At 48.5% G+C, this 15,191-nt stretch overlaps 1 protein-coding gene across 1 annotated transcript in view; it reads right to left on the reverse strand.

Moving 5' to 3' along the window:
• Positions 1–5,624: 5,624 nt before the first annotated feature.
• The window catches only part of NHEJ1 (non-homologous end joining factor 1), a 1,209,243-nt gene continuing 1,199,676 nt past the window's right edge, over positions 5,625–15,191 (reverse strand). Inside the window, exon 8 of the mRNA XM_069616866.1 lies at positions 5,625–6,158. Within this exon, the coding sequence (XP_069472967.1) occupies positions 6,066–6,158 (93 nt within the window). The 3' untranslated portion in view covers positions 5,625–6,065. The remainder of the gene's footprint in view (positions 6,159–15,191) is intronic.

The raw sequence follows: 15,191 nt of genomic DNA on the forward strand, positions 1-15,191 counted from the left end.
AATACAAAGTAATGCCAGAAGAACAGTGGAGCATGAGACATTGTAATAATAGTACACAATAGATCAGAGAGGGAAGGGCTGAGATGTGAGAGGAAGGAAGGAAAACACAGGTGGGGACAGAACAAGATGCAGAGACCTACGATGCGAGGGAGCACATAAGGCTAGAGCAGCAAGGGAGCGCACAAGGTCAATTTGTGAGAGAGTGCACGCACGCAAACAGGTTAAGGGGACCTACGATGCGACGGAGCGCACGTGGCTAGGGAAGCAAGGAAGCACACGTGGCCGGAAGTTGTGGGGGACCGCATGCGGCCTGATTTGAAGGGAACACATGAAGAGGGGAGATGCAAGTGGGTGGGGGTGGGAGGATCGGTTGCAGGGGGAGCAATGCGTCTCCAAGAGGGGCAAGGGGTGAAAGGTCAGAGGGGGCTGCGTGGACTGAAGCAAAGCTAACACTCCCCAAACCTTCTTACCTTTTCGGCCACAGACAGAAGGGTGAGGTTGTCCGCACTCACAGTCTACGCCGCTACCCCATCTTGCTATGTATAATCGGGCAGCAACCCCTATTATTTGTAGAACTATTTTCTGTGTCTACTCATCTTTTTTTTGCGTTTTTATTGTACGCTCCAATACCCTTGGGCCTAGTAGCGCTGCATAAACGTAATAAATAAAATAACAAAACTGCAAGCATGCGAAGTAGTGCAGACAGTTTGGTAGCACCGTATAGGAGGGTTCCTCCTTGAGGGATGCAGACTGTACTTCCTGAGGCTTCTTTTTGGAACCATATGATGATGCTGGGCAGAGATGGGACACAGACGCAACATCTTCTCTGATCAGTTGCCAAGCATTCTCTGGGTAAATTGAGCCCCTCATCCCCCCTAGCAACACAGGTGATGGTATTTTCAACAGGAAAATGGTGCAACCCGGACAAATGTCTAGGTGAGCACATCATGCCTTGCCAGCTTATCTGGATCAGAGCCCAAAAAGCTCAAAATCTGGTAAATCTACTGTACAAAAAAAGAAACACAGGGATGCTGAAGGCTACAGTGCATCTGAGGATTCATGAGTGCCCGCAGCAAGACTATATGAAAACGTCCTGTGTGGAGTGAGTTTGTGTAGGACCGCAGAACCCTCTTACAATGCCACCGACAGTCGTTCTGCTAACAGGTCATGGGAGAGACTAAATGACTTACCATCTGCATAGAAACATTTGTAAACACCGGCCTCGGAAAGCAGCAGATCACAGCCTTCACGGCTCCCTGAAAACCACAACAAAGACACATAAAATACAGGATGGTGAACCAGCCATTTAATGACTTGGTACACCTTCCCAATCAATGATGGAGCCCAGATGACCCTATTGAGCGCAGTCAATCCCAGTCCTTTACTAATTTATCGTCACAGGTGGAGACCCTCAGAGCTCGTCCAGCTGAGGGGGTGGAGCTAAACAGCTGCATACGCCGGGCCTCTCAGTCAGTGCGGGTGTTTGGGGAATGAGCTACTGTCAACAATTTACAGGCAGTTGGAGTGAGGAAGGAGTCTGGAGAAAATAAGACTGGGGAGAAGGATGAGGTTGGGACAGAGGCAAAACATTAGAGAGAAGCTTGGCAATTAGAGTAGTAGATGGCAGAAGAACATCAGGAGACGTTGGAAGTAAGAATTTAGGAGGAAAGTGGTAGGCGTCAGGAGGAGGTGGAAGGAAAAAAAAGGGGAGGATGGAAAGCATCAGGAGCAGAGGAAGAGTTGTTGTGTGATAGATATCAGGAAGAAGTTGGTATAGATTAGGAGAAGGAGGTGGATGGAATTGGAGGTGGATGGAGAAGACGAGGAGGCCGGTAAACATCAAGAGGAGGTGGTGAGAGCAGAAGGGGAGGTCAGTGCTTATCAAGAGGACATGGTGAGAAAAGATAAGGTGGTCAGTGAGTTCAGGAGTAGGTGGTGAAAATAAATCAGGAAGAGGTTGGTGAACATCAAGAGGAGGTAGTGAGGGAAGACAAAAAGGATCATGGTGAGCATCAGGTGGATGTTGTAAAAGACAATCAGAAGGAGAGTGGTAAATGTCAGGAAGAGGTGACAGAGGGGAGTAAGGAGGAGCTTAGCGAGCATCAAAAGGAGTTTGGTGAACCTTAACAAAAGCTGGTTGAGGAAAAAAACAGAGTTGGAGAAAAGGAGGGATCAACGAGGTCAGTTGGGTAGGAGAAGGCCCCAACATGAAGTGGTTGTAGCCATTGTGGTAGGAGGGACGATTGTATAGCACAGCAACGAAGAGGGCCAGGGCCAGGACCAGAATAGAGTGGTGTATAGGTGGAGAGATCCTTAGAGGTCTGGAGGTCAGAGAGGCCAGAGTCGTGTCCTGGCACGAGAGAGACCAGCCTATGCTCCTTTAGCCTTCCTAATGCTCCTGGAGAAGGTTCTTGAAAGTCCACTGGCTCTGAAGAGGACACCACGCTGCATATTAGGCTACCTGAGAATCACCTGCCAAATCAAAAGCCTAGGCACACAACTGGCAGAAATAAGCAGCATGCAGGAAACCCCTTCAGTCTAAGAATTGGTGGAAAGAAAGTGCAGGAAACTCCTTATGCCAGGGCATGGTAGAAAGAAGAAGGGTGCTGGAAACCCCATAAACCTCGACCGGGAGGATAGCTCAGGGCAACACATTTGTCTTGGAAGCAAGACAACGTAAAGCAGCACAGGTTCGAAACCTGGTACCACGCTTAGAGACTTGTCTCCAGTAGTAATTAATTAATTAAAGAGGAAGTTGCATGAAACCCCTTGAATTAGAGCATTTAGGAGACAATGGTGCAGGAAATCCTCAAGCCCAATTTAAGGCTAACAAGAAGGCCCGATTAACTGAGACCCAAAGTCTAGGGTGCTTCAGATAGTACATAATCCATATACCTTCCCCAGATTATTATTTCAACCCGTCCTATGTTAATTCACCCAATCAAAGTTTAGTTCTTTGAAATGTTTGTATTGGTTGATTTTTTACCCTGTGACACTCATCAGAGTAGCTCACACAAGGTCCTGTGCACCATTCACTGCTCAGACTGATGTTGGTGTGAGATCAACATATTTACTGCCAAAACCATCAGGTCACTCGAAATCTATTGCACCGCCGTCATCCTCGGATGACCCCCATGCTCATTCTCCGCGGCCACTGGTGTTGCCCAGCAGCCTTTTGCATGTAGGCTCATGCAAATCATTTCACCTGAACCTATGAAAATCCATGAGGCTCAGCGAATCCTGAACCACAATGCAGGTGAGTCATTGTTCGGCCAAATCATTTTGCCCAGCACTGGAAACCGCCAAACGTCTAGTCGTTGCAGACTTTACAAGGCCTGAGAGTCATTCAGGGCAATGCCCGTTATCGGCCCGTGAAAGCAGGCAGGGGTAGAAAGGGGCAGAACGATAAAATTGGGGCCAATTGTTCTAAGAACGAGGCGTGGATATCTCATCCAGCATGAATTCTGCTCAGTGCTGTTTGAAGCAGCAGGCATTGTGACATCACAAGTGAAGCATACTAACTGATTTCAGAGCAGTTCTGATATCATTTTCTTATTAGAGGTCAGTAGTGATATCGCGACAAGCCTGTAATATAGGTGCATAATGTACCCCCTACTGTACATTATAACAATATTGCAAGTCACCAAGGAGTTTTGTGTCCAAACAGAGAAACGCAGCCAAAGGCAGAGTTCCTTTGCAAGGTCATAGAACTTCAAGGTGACTTGCAATATCCTTAGTATGTATGGCAGGGGGTATTTTATTCCTTATAATACATGGCCAGACACTGCCATTACCTTGGACACCTGGTCCCTTGCATAATATAACGTAAGAGATCTCCCATTTGCTGATCCATACAATCAATATAGAATCTGGATTTAAAGAGTTAAAAATGCAGCTTCTAATGTGTTGCAAAAAATAGTTCAAGCTGTTTAATCAAATGTACTGAAAAGAACTTTCTTTTTGTGCTTTGCTTTAGAATAAGTAAAAACATGCAGTTTTTTTGCTCACGTGATAAATTCCAATTGCACACATTCTACCATAAAAACGTTCCATGTCAATTACCTGCTACAATGTGACACAGAACACGATTCTGCAAGCGAGGAATTTGAAAAGCTTGTCATAGCTTTGATTACGTCCTGCAGTGACAGCTGAAATACTGTCTGGTGCTCAAGCAAGAGGCAGTGTGACGTCACCACTGAAGCAGAAGAACTGATTACAGAGCGATTGTGATGTCATTTCCTTAGTGCAGGTCAGTTGTGCTGTCACAAGCAGCCTGTAAGAACAACATTATTTACATGCATTGATACTGGTACTGCAGACTGCCATGTATAATACACGTTTTAAATATCTGCAGCCTTTGTAACTGAGGAGCTTCCTGCCTCGTGGACTTTTTTTCATCCTCTTTAGTGAAGCAGGGAGGGTGGGACTGTGCACACTGGTTTCAAAACTAAAGACCTAGCGTTATGGGTCCAGCAGGTGCTTGGTTCAGAGACCAGGCTCTGCCACAGAGCACTTCACTGTAGTAGAAGAGAGAGCCTAACTGCAGTGATTGTTTGAGTGTTTGCAGAACAGAGGGCTCATCCAGGATTAGATCCCTGGATAGCTTGATGTCTGGATTTCAGACTCCGTGCAGTCGTCAATGGAAACGACTAGTGCTTCATCAGCATGCATGCTGCATTGGATGCAAAGGTCTCTGCAAAGGATGGCTGGAGGTGATGGCTGGAGATGTAGAAAACCTCTGTTAAAGGTTTTCTAAAGGTGGATAAAAGGTCCTCTCTCAGGAGAAAAAGGTTAAGGGACTCCTCAGCACGACGTACGGTTAGAATCCGAAGATGGCCTCCAGGGTGGGGCTAGATACTAGACGTCCTATTGGTTGAGAATGAATGCCTCCTAAAGGACATGGATGGAATACAAAACAGTGCTGTTTTTTCTTTATTGTATTATCCAGGAAACCCAGCCTGACCGCAGGGAATATGCAAAGCATGTGAATCCATGAAAGAACCAATGCTGGAGAAGGGGACTATGTCGTAGGAGGAGGATCTCTGGGAACAGCACTGCTTTGTCTATTTCTCGAGGTAGTGAGTGTCTTCTGGTATTGATGAAATAACCAGTAGAGCAATGGGGAAAACATGTTCTTGTTTAATACGCCTCTGGTGAGCTAGGTGAGTTGACCTTCGCGCACCAGGGTGGGGAGAGAAGCGGGTGGATCTGGTAACACCAGGAAAGTTGGAGAATCTGGGGACAGGGTCGCTTGTATGAAGTCCTGGTACATGAACCAGAAATAAAACATACCTACTTGTACGACCACTTAGACTCCTGCAAGGGCTCCATCATTCACATGTGACCTTCACATCCACCCCAAAAATAGATAGTGTGTGATCTTCTAGTTCTGTTGGCTTTGACCAGAACATGGCTCAGTGATTCTGGGTTACCGTGGGAGTTTGCTGACATCACAGGGGCACATTTTGGCAACTTTTCCTAAGAATGAGAAAAATGACGTGTTGTGTGGCCATATGTGGAATCTTCCGGCATGTCACCCTGGAGAAGATCGCATGCACAAGAAACACTCCGTGCAACAGCCTGGCCGGGTTTAAGATGGGACACAAAAGACAACGGCCCACACATGACAACACAAAAATCAATTTTATTAAGAGAAAACATTAAAAGGTTATTCAAAAATCAACCAGTGTGATTGTTCTTTAATACAAAAATATGATGAAATAATCTTTAAAAGGCATCTTGTGCTGGTTAAGTGATAAAAGCTCTGATGGACGGAGAGACCACCAGAAAGGGTAAAATAATTAAAATAAGTGCAAGAAATGAAAACAATCATATTTCCAAACCACTTCAGTAAAAAAAGAAAGTTTCACTTATTTCTTTAAAAAGTCCTGGCGGTGCAGCTGGAGAGACAGGACCCTGCTCAGGGGCTTGAATCCACAGTGGAGGGGTGCTGTACCCCACAGGAGTGCAAGTGCTGTGCACACACCCTCCAGCCATGCCTCTCTTGCTGTGCACTGGATGCATCAGGCCTCACCCGTGCACACGGACAGTGCACGCCCTGGTGGTCAGTTGAAGAGCCCCCTGGCCTTCTTCCTTTTGGGTTTGGAGACCACAGCCGCTGCGTTCTGGCTCGGCGGAGAAACCGGAACCCGCGGGACCTGAAGGGGAATGAAACGTGTGTTAATGATCGCATATTATTTGGAATTCAGAATAGCGCCTTGAAGCTAGTTTACTGGTAATGCTGTGTTTCAGAAAATCTCATTACTACTCCTATTAATTGATAGCACCTGCATGATGGCCCGTGCCCTCAACTCAATGGCCACACTAGCACATTTCCAGCTTGGAGTCAACACACTGCCTTCACCAGGCCTGGCAACATAAGGGCAGGGCCCATTTCAACATGATGGTTGGGGGCACCCTTGCTTAGATCGAAAAGCAGTCTGGGGCACCCATGGGGTGCATACATTATAATGGAGACAAATACAACTGGGGTTAATAGCCGCCAATTAGCACGAGAAGGCCAATAAGCAGGGAGCTGCAACAATACATGGCCATTGATTATAAACTCGATGTCTAACACCGGTTTCAGTACATCACCCCCCTGCTGGCAAAGAAAAATGTATAGCTTTTCAGTGGGCATTTACTGTTTCATCTCCCTGGCTGTCTCCTGATCATCGGCGGCTATTAACGCTCTGGCGTTTCTCTTTGCTTTAAATGTGCGCTTCGCAGCACTCATGTTACAAGCTTCATTTGCCAGAAGTGCTCCAGAAAATGAATCTTGCAACACGAGCACTACAAAGCGCACATTTAAAGCCCTGGAACGAAAATATACAAAAGGAATCTATTGCAGTATTCTAATACTGCTGACTGGCAACATGGGAGCAGTTGCTGGGGGCCCCACTGAGGCCCCTTTTATTTGGAAAAACTTGAAAGGCCCCACTACGTCCTTGGCCTAGACATACCCTGCCGGATGCCATTCCATGCTCGCGCTGATGCAGACACCGTCAGATGACAGCTCAGAGCTTATAATGGCACAGACTCTGACTGATATTGGAATAATATCCACACTGGCACAGAATCTTCACGATCTCAGAGCATTGCCGATATGGCAGAGACCCTGTCAGATGGCATAACGCCCTGCCTGACAGACGTGCACTAGCCACACAAGGTCATGCAATTCCCGACATCAGTTTGCTTAGCATAGCGCCCCTATTTGCATACAATGCGGTCACGGGCACAGTCCCTGTCTACTCTCAGCTCACTGCCCAATGATGGTGCCAGTCAGCAGGCGTGCCAACCTTACACGTCTTGGCTACATGATCTCATCACAGATTAAATTCAAATCCCTCTGTATCATCCACAAGGCTAACTGGGGCCAGGGACCACTCTATCTTCAACGCTTCCTGACTAAATACTCCCCTTCTAGACTCCTGCGTTCCTCTGGCACCATCTCCCTGCATGTGAAGCAGTTTGCTAAACTGAGAGCTGGTGGTCGATCCCTTTCCTCAGCGGGCTCCCTCCTTTGGAACAGCCTCTCTTCCTCTGCGTCTTGAGCAGGTCCTCCTTAAGTTCCGGAAAAGCCTCAAGACCTTTCTCTTTACCTCTCCTTTCTCCTCCTCCCTTCCCTGCTAATCGTACAGTAGTGTGACTGATGTGCAGGGCCCTTGTGTATCCTCGGGGCCCTAACCCTCCCACATCTCTCATCCCAGCCACTGTCTATTTACTGCACTGACTTGTCTCACCATCCCAACAGGAAAAGCAGGGTCTTAGAACTTGCAGGTGAAATCTGCTCTCTCCATGTCCCGGCGTCCCTTAAGTGATCACCTTTCCTCATTCTCTTCTCCTTATGCTACTACTGCCAGCCTTCCAGCTCCAGCTCCTTCCCGAGGCCGTTCCTCCTCCCCATTCCTGCTGCAGCCTTTTATGCCTCTTAGGTGGGGAACTTGATTTCAGTTGCAGGCCATTACTGTTAATTGCCTGACCCTGGCAAAGGCTCTTAGGCCGAATTGCCTGTCCTCTACTTCTACATGCCTCTTCAGTCCTCTTCTTCATCTCAGTCACTATGGAATTCTGGGACATTTAGTTCACTTTGTCAAAGTTAGGTTTCAACCTTATTTGAGGAAGAGGGTGGGGAGAAGGCAGTACTTTTGCTATTACTTGTAGTGTAACCTTGGTATTGAGAGAGACATCTGCTTTCAGGGACCAAAATAATTCTCTCTTTTAATATAATAGGTTTAGGTGTTACAACCTTAGGTTTTACCACCTTAGTTTTAACAGCAGGTAGAGAGATATTAAAATGACAATTAGCCATAAACTCATCTGGTATAGTGATAAGAATACCCCCTTCAGAGGAAAACTACTGGTTCTCGTCCTACGGAATCTCCCTACTCCACTGGGCCCTGTGTCCACCCAGGTGATCCTCCTGCAGTACACCACTCCCAGGGTTGGGATCAAGAAGCGCCTGCCCTCCTCTAGTCACATGGGAGGAGACTTTAGGCAGGGTTTTAGTGAGGGATCCATATGATTCTTCACATATGCCACCGACATTCCATTGGCGACCAAAGGCCACGCACCTGTAGATCCTCCCCAGTGAGCTACCGAACCCTTCAGGGATCCGTCCATGACCACCTGGGCCTGAGCCCAAGATGCCCCAAAAGGGTTTCCCCGCTATCATGCTCTCCCTGGTGGTCCACCGAGAAAGATTGCTTCTTCAGATCAACCAGCCATCAGGTATGGGACTAAAAGAGATCACCACTCTATCAGCTTCCACTGAAGCCTCTTCTGCAGCACCTGTTGTCCTAAGCAGTGGGGTTTCAGGCCTTCTTCTGCAGCTCCTTGGCTGCTAGTTTCCAGGCTTTCTCTTCTGCAGTGCCTCACCTCGTCAGCATCTAGTTTCCATGTCTTATTTTTCAGCACCTGGTCTCCTCCTGCAGCATGTCGCCTGCTCAGTAGGGTTTTACCAGGTTTTCTTTTGCAGTCCCTCATCTCCTCAGCAGCTAATTTCCAGGCTTCCTTCTGCAGCGCCTCGCCTCCTCAGCAGCTAGTTTCCAGGCTTCCTTCTGCAGCACCTCGCCTCCTCAGCAGCTAGTTTCTAGATTATCTTCTGTAGCTCCTCTCCTCCTCAGCAGCTAGTTTCTAGATCATCTTCTGTAGCTCCTCTCCTCCTCAGCAGCTAGTTTCCAGGTTTTCCTTTGCAGTGCCTCATCTCCTCAGCAGCTCATTTCCAGGTCTTCTGCAGCTCCTAGCCTCGTCAGCAGCTAGATTCCAGGTTTTCTTTTGCAGTGCCTCATCTCCTCAACTAGTTTCCAGGCTCCTTTCTGCAGAGCCTCACCTCATCAGCAATTAGTTTCCAGGTCTTCTTCTTCAGAAATTTCTTTTAAGGTGTCTTCCAAATAATGGTGCAAGGCCTCCTGTGTTCATTAGGGATCATGGCCGATAGGTAACACTCTTCCCACTGAGCTCAGTCAAAACAGGTGGGCCCAAGGAGGCAAGTCACAGGAGAGGATGCCACTGAGCCCAGTCACAGGAGAGGATGCCAACAAGCTTAGCCACAATAGGGGGAGGATATAGACCCCAGTGACAGGAGAGTATGCCACTGAGCTCAGGCACAATAGGGGAGGCCATGGAGCCCAGTCGCAGAGAGGATGCCGCTGAGCTCAGGCACAATAGGGAAGGCCATGGAGCCCAGTCGCAGAGAGGATACCGCTGAGCTCAAACACAATAGGGGAGGATATAGACCCCAGTGACAGGAGAGAATGCCACTGAGCTCAGCCACGATAGGGGAAGATATAGACCCCAGTGACAGGAGAGAATGCCACTGAGCTCAGCCACGATAGGGGAAGATATAGACCCCAGTCACAGGAGAGTATGCCACTGATCTAAGCCACAATAGGGGAGGCCATGGAGCCCAGTCACAGGAGACGATACCACTGAGCTCAGCAATCATAGGGGTGGCCATGGAGCCCAGTCACGGGAGATGATGCCACTGAGCTCAGGCACAATAGGGGAGGCCATGGAGCCCAGTCACGGGAGAGAATGCCACTGAGCTCAGGCACAATAGGGGAGGCCATCGAGCCCAGTCACAGGAGAGGATGCCCCTGAGCTCTGCCACAACAGGGGAGGATACACACCCCAGTCACAGGAGAGGATGTTACTGATCTCAGCTACAATAGGGAAGGCCATGGAGCCCAGTCACAGGAGAGGATGCCAACGAGCTCAGGCACAAATAGGGGAGGATATAGACTCCAGTCACGGGAGATGATGCCACTGAGCTCAGCCATCATAGGGGTGGCCATGGAGCCCAGTCACAGGAGATGATACCACTGAGCTCCGCCATCATAGGGGTGGCCATGGAGCCCAGTCACGGGAGAGGATGCCACTGAGCTCAGCCATCATAGGGGTGGCCATGGAGCCCAGTCACGGGAGATGATGCCACTGAGCTCAGCCATCATAGGGGTGGCCATGGAGCCCAGTCACGGCAGATGATGCCACTGAGCTCAGCCATCATAGGGGTGGCCATGGAGCCCAGTCACAGGAGATGAGGCCACTGAGCTCAGCCATCATAGGGGTGGCCATGGAGCCCAGTCACGGGAGATGATACCACTGAGCTCAGCAATCATAGGGGTGGCCATGGAGCCCAGTCACGGGAGATGATGCCACTGAGCTCAGGCACAATAGGGGGGGCCATGGAGCCCAGTCACAGGAGATGATACCACTGAGCTCAGCCATCATAGGGGTGGCCATGGAGCCCAGTCACAGGAGATGATACCACTGAGCTCAGCCATCATAGGGGTGGCCATGGAACCAAGTCACGCTACCTAATCTCTGGAAAAGTGTATTTTGGGAAAACATGTTCATTTCCTGTAAACATGTCTTGCAGAAGCAGTACGAGGGTTACATTCGAAAGAAGAGTGGCAAGTCTGACTACACATCTCTCACTGGGCAAAAGGCACAGCACCTGTGACCTGTAAGTGACCGACACAAGACAGAACAATCAAGGAAAGCTTAATCTGGCAATTATCTGGGCCCTACCTGCACTCTGCTCCAGACAGCATGGCGCACAGCACTGGACAGCAGCTACACAATCAACATTTATTACAGTTCCCGGCACTGGAGTGGCATCCCAGCGGGGAGCAGCCAGACACGGCGCTGTCACTGCTTATAATCGCAATATCAGCTTTATGGGCCGAGACCAAGGAGTGTGTGGGGGGGTTAGGGGGGGGAGAGAAAAGAGCAATAGCGCAAGACTGGGCAGGAAGAGGACCATGGCAGGCAGCGGAGGAAGACGGCTAAAGGGGGGGGGGGGGACACGAGTGAGAGGAGAGGGGCCTGCATTACTGCGAGGGATCAGTCTGCCAAATAAAATATGGTGGAAGCATTCCTGGCACTTCCCCGGAATCCTCTCAGCTTTTCCTCATCTCGTCTCCGAAGACCAGAGTGGGAGAATAAAAGTGAGTACCTCGCACTCCTCGCAAAGAAAGGCAGGCCAACCCCTCTGTGAAGTATCATTGGCTCACCTTTAAGTATAGCAGACCGAGCGCGGGACTGACTCTACTACAGGTGCCAGGGATGCAGGTAGGAATCAGAATCGGACAATGCAGTAAAGCTAAGAAATATAGAGCAGCTTTTGTCAACCATGGAACATGTGCTACTAGTTATCTGTAAAGATATATGGGTGGCACAACGGATATAATGGACTATATACTGATTTTAAAAACCTGCTCAGGAAAAAGGTCTGTGTGTCTTGCTGTCTCAACACAGTTCTAAGTCTTGGGAAAGTGTGTGACAGAGTCTGGGGTCTGCAGAGAGATTTACAGCCATTTGTGCTTCTACAATTCTCTTGGGCAGGGTGTGAGTCCAGGTTCTGACTGTCTAGATGATAAACGCGACACAAGTGATGCCAAGAGCACTGAAAACAAGCTAAGGAATGACGCACTATGCACTCAGGAGAGCAGAAGATGATGAAAGCATTCTTACTGGAGGCACTGAGGAGGACGAAACCAGTTTCGCTGAGACTTCTTAGAGCTTGTTCCTTAGAGGGACATGGAAGACAAGTGAGCTGGGGGCTGTAAATGCACTGGCACTCCTCATGTTGGGGCAGGCAACAGCAAAGCACGGGCTTCCGAGCACTGCTTCTTAACCACCAGGTGCTTTTCAGGGAAGCCATGCAATGGCCTCGCAAAACATCTTTCTCCAATGGGTTTGGAAGAAGCCGATTCCAGGTAACCTGCGGCAAACCAGACATACAGTTTCCAGTGGCCTTTTTGATGTCCCTTAACATTGAGATGGAGAACTCGGCCAGACAAGTGCCTTCCTCTTCCCAAGCCTATGGAATACTTCAGCTGGCAGTCGTCTGCTGTCTTTGTATGGGTAATACTCCATTCCCCTAGTTCTGGAAACGGGGCTTTTGTATCCTGGTTTCTTCCCTGCTGCTTGAGAGGAGAAGTAACCAGTATCTCGTGTAGCTAGAGCTGCTTGGACAACATATGACCCCCAACTAAGTGGACCACAGCAAGGCTTCTAACTCCTCAGCACCTCGAAGGGTAAATGTCCCATGGTTTTATGTGGCGCCAACCTGCATGCACACACCTTGCATTCCACAGCTTTCTTCCACCTTTCCCCCACTCTCCTGGATGCCTCCGCCATCTACATGAGTGTATGTTTGAACCTTTCAACCGCACCATTAGTTTCTGGATGGTAGAAGGAGGTCTTGTGTTGTGCCACCCCCACACCATCTCGAAAACACTCTACAATTGTTGATGTTAATTGGACCCTGTCTTCAGTCAGTAACTTACTGGTGAAACCCTCTCCAAGGCTCAATTCATCCTTTACTGAGCTACTTAAGTCCTACTTGCCTGCCCTGTCCTCACTCCATTCTGATGACAACATTCCTTAGCTCTAAATTCTCTTTCACTGCCTCGTCCCACTCTTGCTTATTGATCACTCCCCCCATAGACGTGTTCTTTCATCACCTCCACCTTATCACTCTCTACATCTTCTACGCCTCACCATGCTTGGGATAAGAAATCTGCCACCATGTTCTTCTTACATGCCACATGTTGAACATAACAATCATGTCGTTGTAATGAGGTGCTACACCTCATGATCCTCTGACATCTATCTGGGACCACTAGTTGTGAAAACTTCCACTGAAGGTTTGTGATCAGTAAAATCATGGAATTTACGCACAAACGAAAACATTTAATTGATTTATTGCCCACTCCTACACTGAGGGCTTCCTTCTCGATAAATGAGCATTGCAGTTCAGTTCCTCTCAAAGCCACTATTGTCTACACCACCCTGCCTTTGTAAGAGCCCAGCTCAGCGACCTGCCTCATTGGCATCAGTCATTATCCAGGTGTGTCAGCGTGCACTGAAATGAGCTAATGCAGGCGCTGAAGCAATAGCCCCTTTTATATCACTGAATTCCACCTCACACACACCTCTGTACAGTTGAACTCCACACTGATGTTGTTGCACCGATCAGCAAAATGTCCCATAAACTGAGAATAATATTCCACTAACCCCAAGGACGACAGCACCTCCTGTCGATCCTTGGGACGTATCAAATCATCTATGGTGGATATGAACCCCTTCATGGGCTCCTACCCACTTGCACTCAAGCTGAGACCAAGATACTCTATTATCTTCATCCTCAGCTTATACTTCTCCCTTCTTAGCATCAACACTGCCTCCGATATTATACGTAGACCTCTGCCCAGTCTCAAATCCGGTTCGTGTTTAGTTCTTCCCATGGCTAGAATATCGCCCTCGTCACAAACAACCTGTGCATGACTCTCTGAAAGAATGTCACAGTTGACACCAACCCAAATGCCATCCTCTTGAATTGATATGTACCATCTTGAGTTACAAATGTCATGAGATCTCGTGAGCTAGGGTGTGGCCGAATCTGGTGGTATGCAGAGTCAAGGTCAAGAGGACTAAATGTCAGCTCCCGCCAACAATCTGACCATCTCTCCTATGTTAGGTAACGTCAACCTGTCTGCCACAACATTACAATTTAGCCACAGACAACAGATCTGTCAGTTGGGTTTTCATGCCACCACAATGAGTGAAGCCCACTTGTAAGTCTCCACCTGCTCTATAATTCCCTCCTGTTCCAGCTTGTGCAACTTGGCCGTTAGCTCCTCCCTCATACCTATGGGGACACGACTTACATTTACCACCAGCGGCTCAGTCGCCCCCGTACCCGTCAGTAGAATCTGATGATGAAAGCCCTTTAGGCATCCCAACTTCTTTCTAATAACATCCTCAAACTTTTCTTCCACTCACACTGCAACGTTCTCATTTAACACTGCCACCCTCTCCCGTGCTAAAATTACTGAAACGGCACTGAATCTGCAACTGGGCCACTCACCGATCTCGGTCCTTGGCCCAGCCACTCTCCCCTGCACTGCCTCCCTGGCAACCCCTGCACTGCGGGACTTGTCTCTGTATCCCTACAGCCCCCCCTTCCCAGCGCTTGTCTGCACTTACCTTGCACTTGCCACCAGCTGGCCCTTAGTATTTATCTTGTTCTACTAACCCTGTACTGCACTTTCCCGTCTCCCTTCCCCCTTGCACTTTTCCCTTCCCCTCCCCTCTACCCTTGCACTTGCGCAATCTGAATGACACCTGGCCTAGTAGGATCGTTGTCTGTCTCCCCTTACTCCCACCCCGCCTCGTTGCGCCTTGAAACACTTGTGTATAGGTGCGTTATAAATGCCATATCATATCATATTGTATCACCATCCGAGTACTGTACACAGAATACACTGAAATATCCCTATATCACTTTGTTGGTACCATCCCCGAAGACCACCAACCCTCTTTGTAAAATACAAGTCGGCCAAAGTCATGCAATCTTTGCACTCTAACCTGGTTTGAAACACTAGGTCTACCTTCGCTCAACCATATGCATTAGCTCTCATTGCAGATTGTCTCAACTTAATCGGCTTTGCATTGAGCTTCCATTCCCAGTTCTTCTAGTCGATTATAGTATAACCTGAACCCGAATCAATCAACATGGGAACTTTCACACCATTTGCACTCACTTGCACGTGGGGTTTCTCTGATCTTCTCGGTGCAGTGCCTACTTGGTTTATGGAGAACCTGACTCCTTTCAGATTGTCCTCACCATTCTCATGAGCCACTCCCAAGACTTCCCTCACACTTCTTTTTTAAAAAATGAT

This window comes from Ambystoma mexicanum, chromosome 9 (assembly GCF_040938575.1).
Source record: "Ambystoma mexicanum isolate Mex_15411 chromosome 9, UKY_AmexF1_1, whole genome shotgun sequence".
NCBI lineage: Eukaryota > Metazoa > Chordata > Amphibia > Caudata > Ambystomatidae > Ambystoma > Ambystoma mexicanum.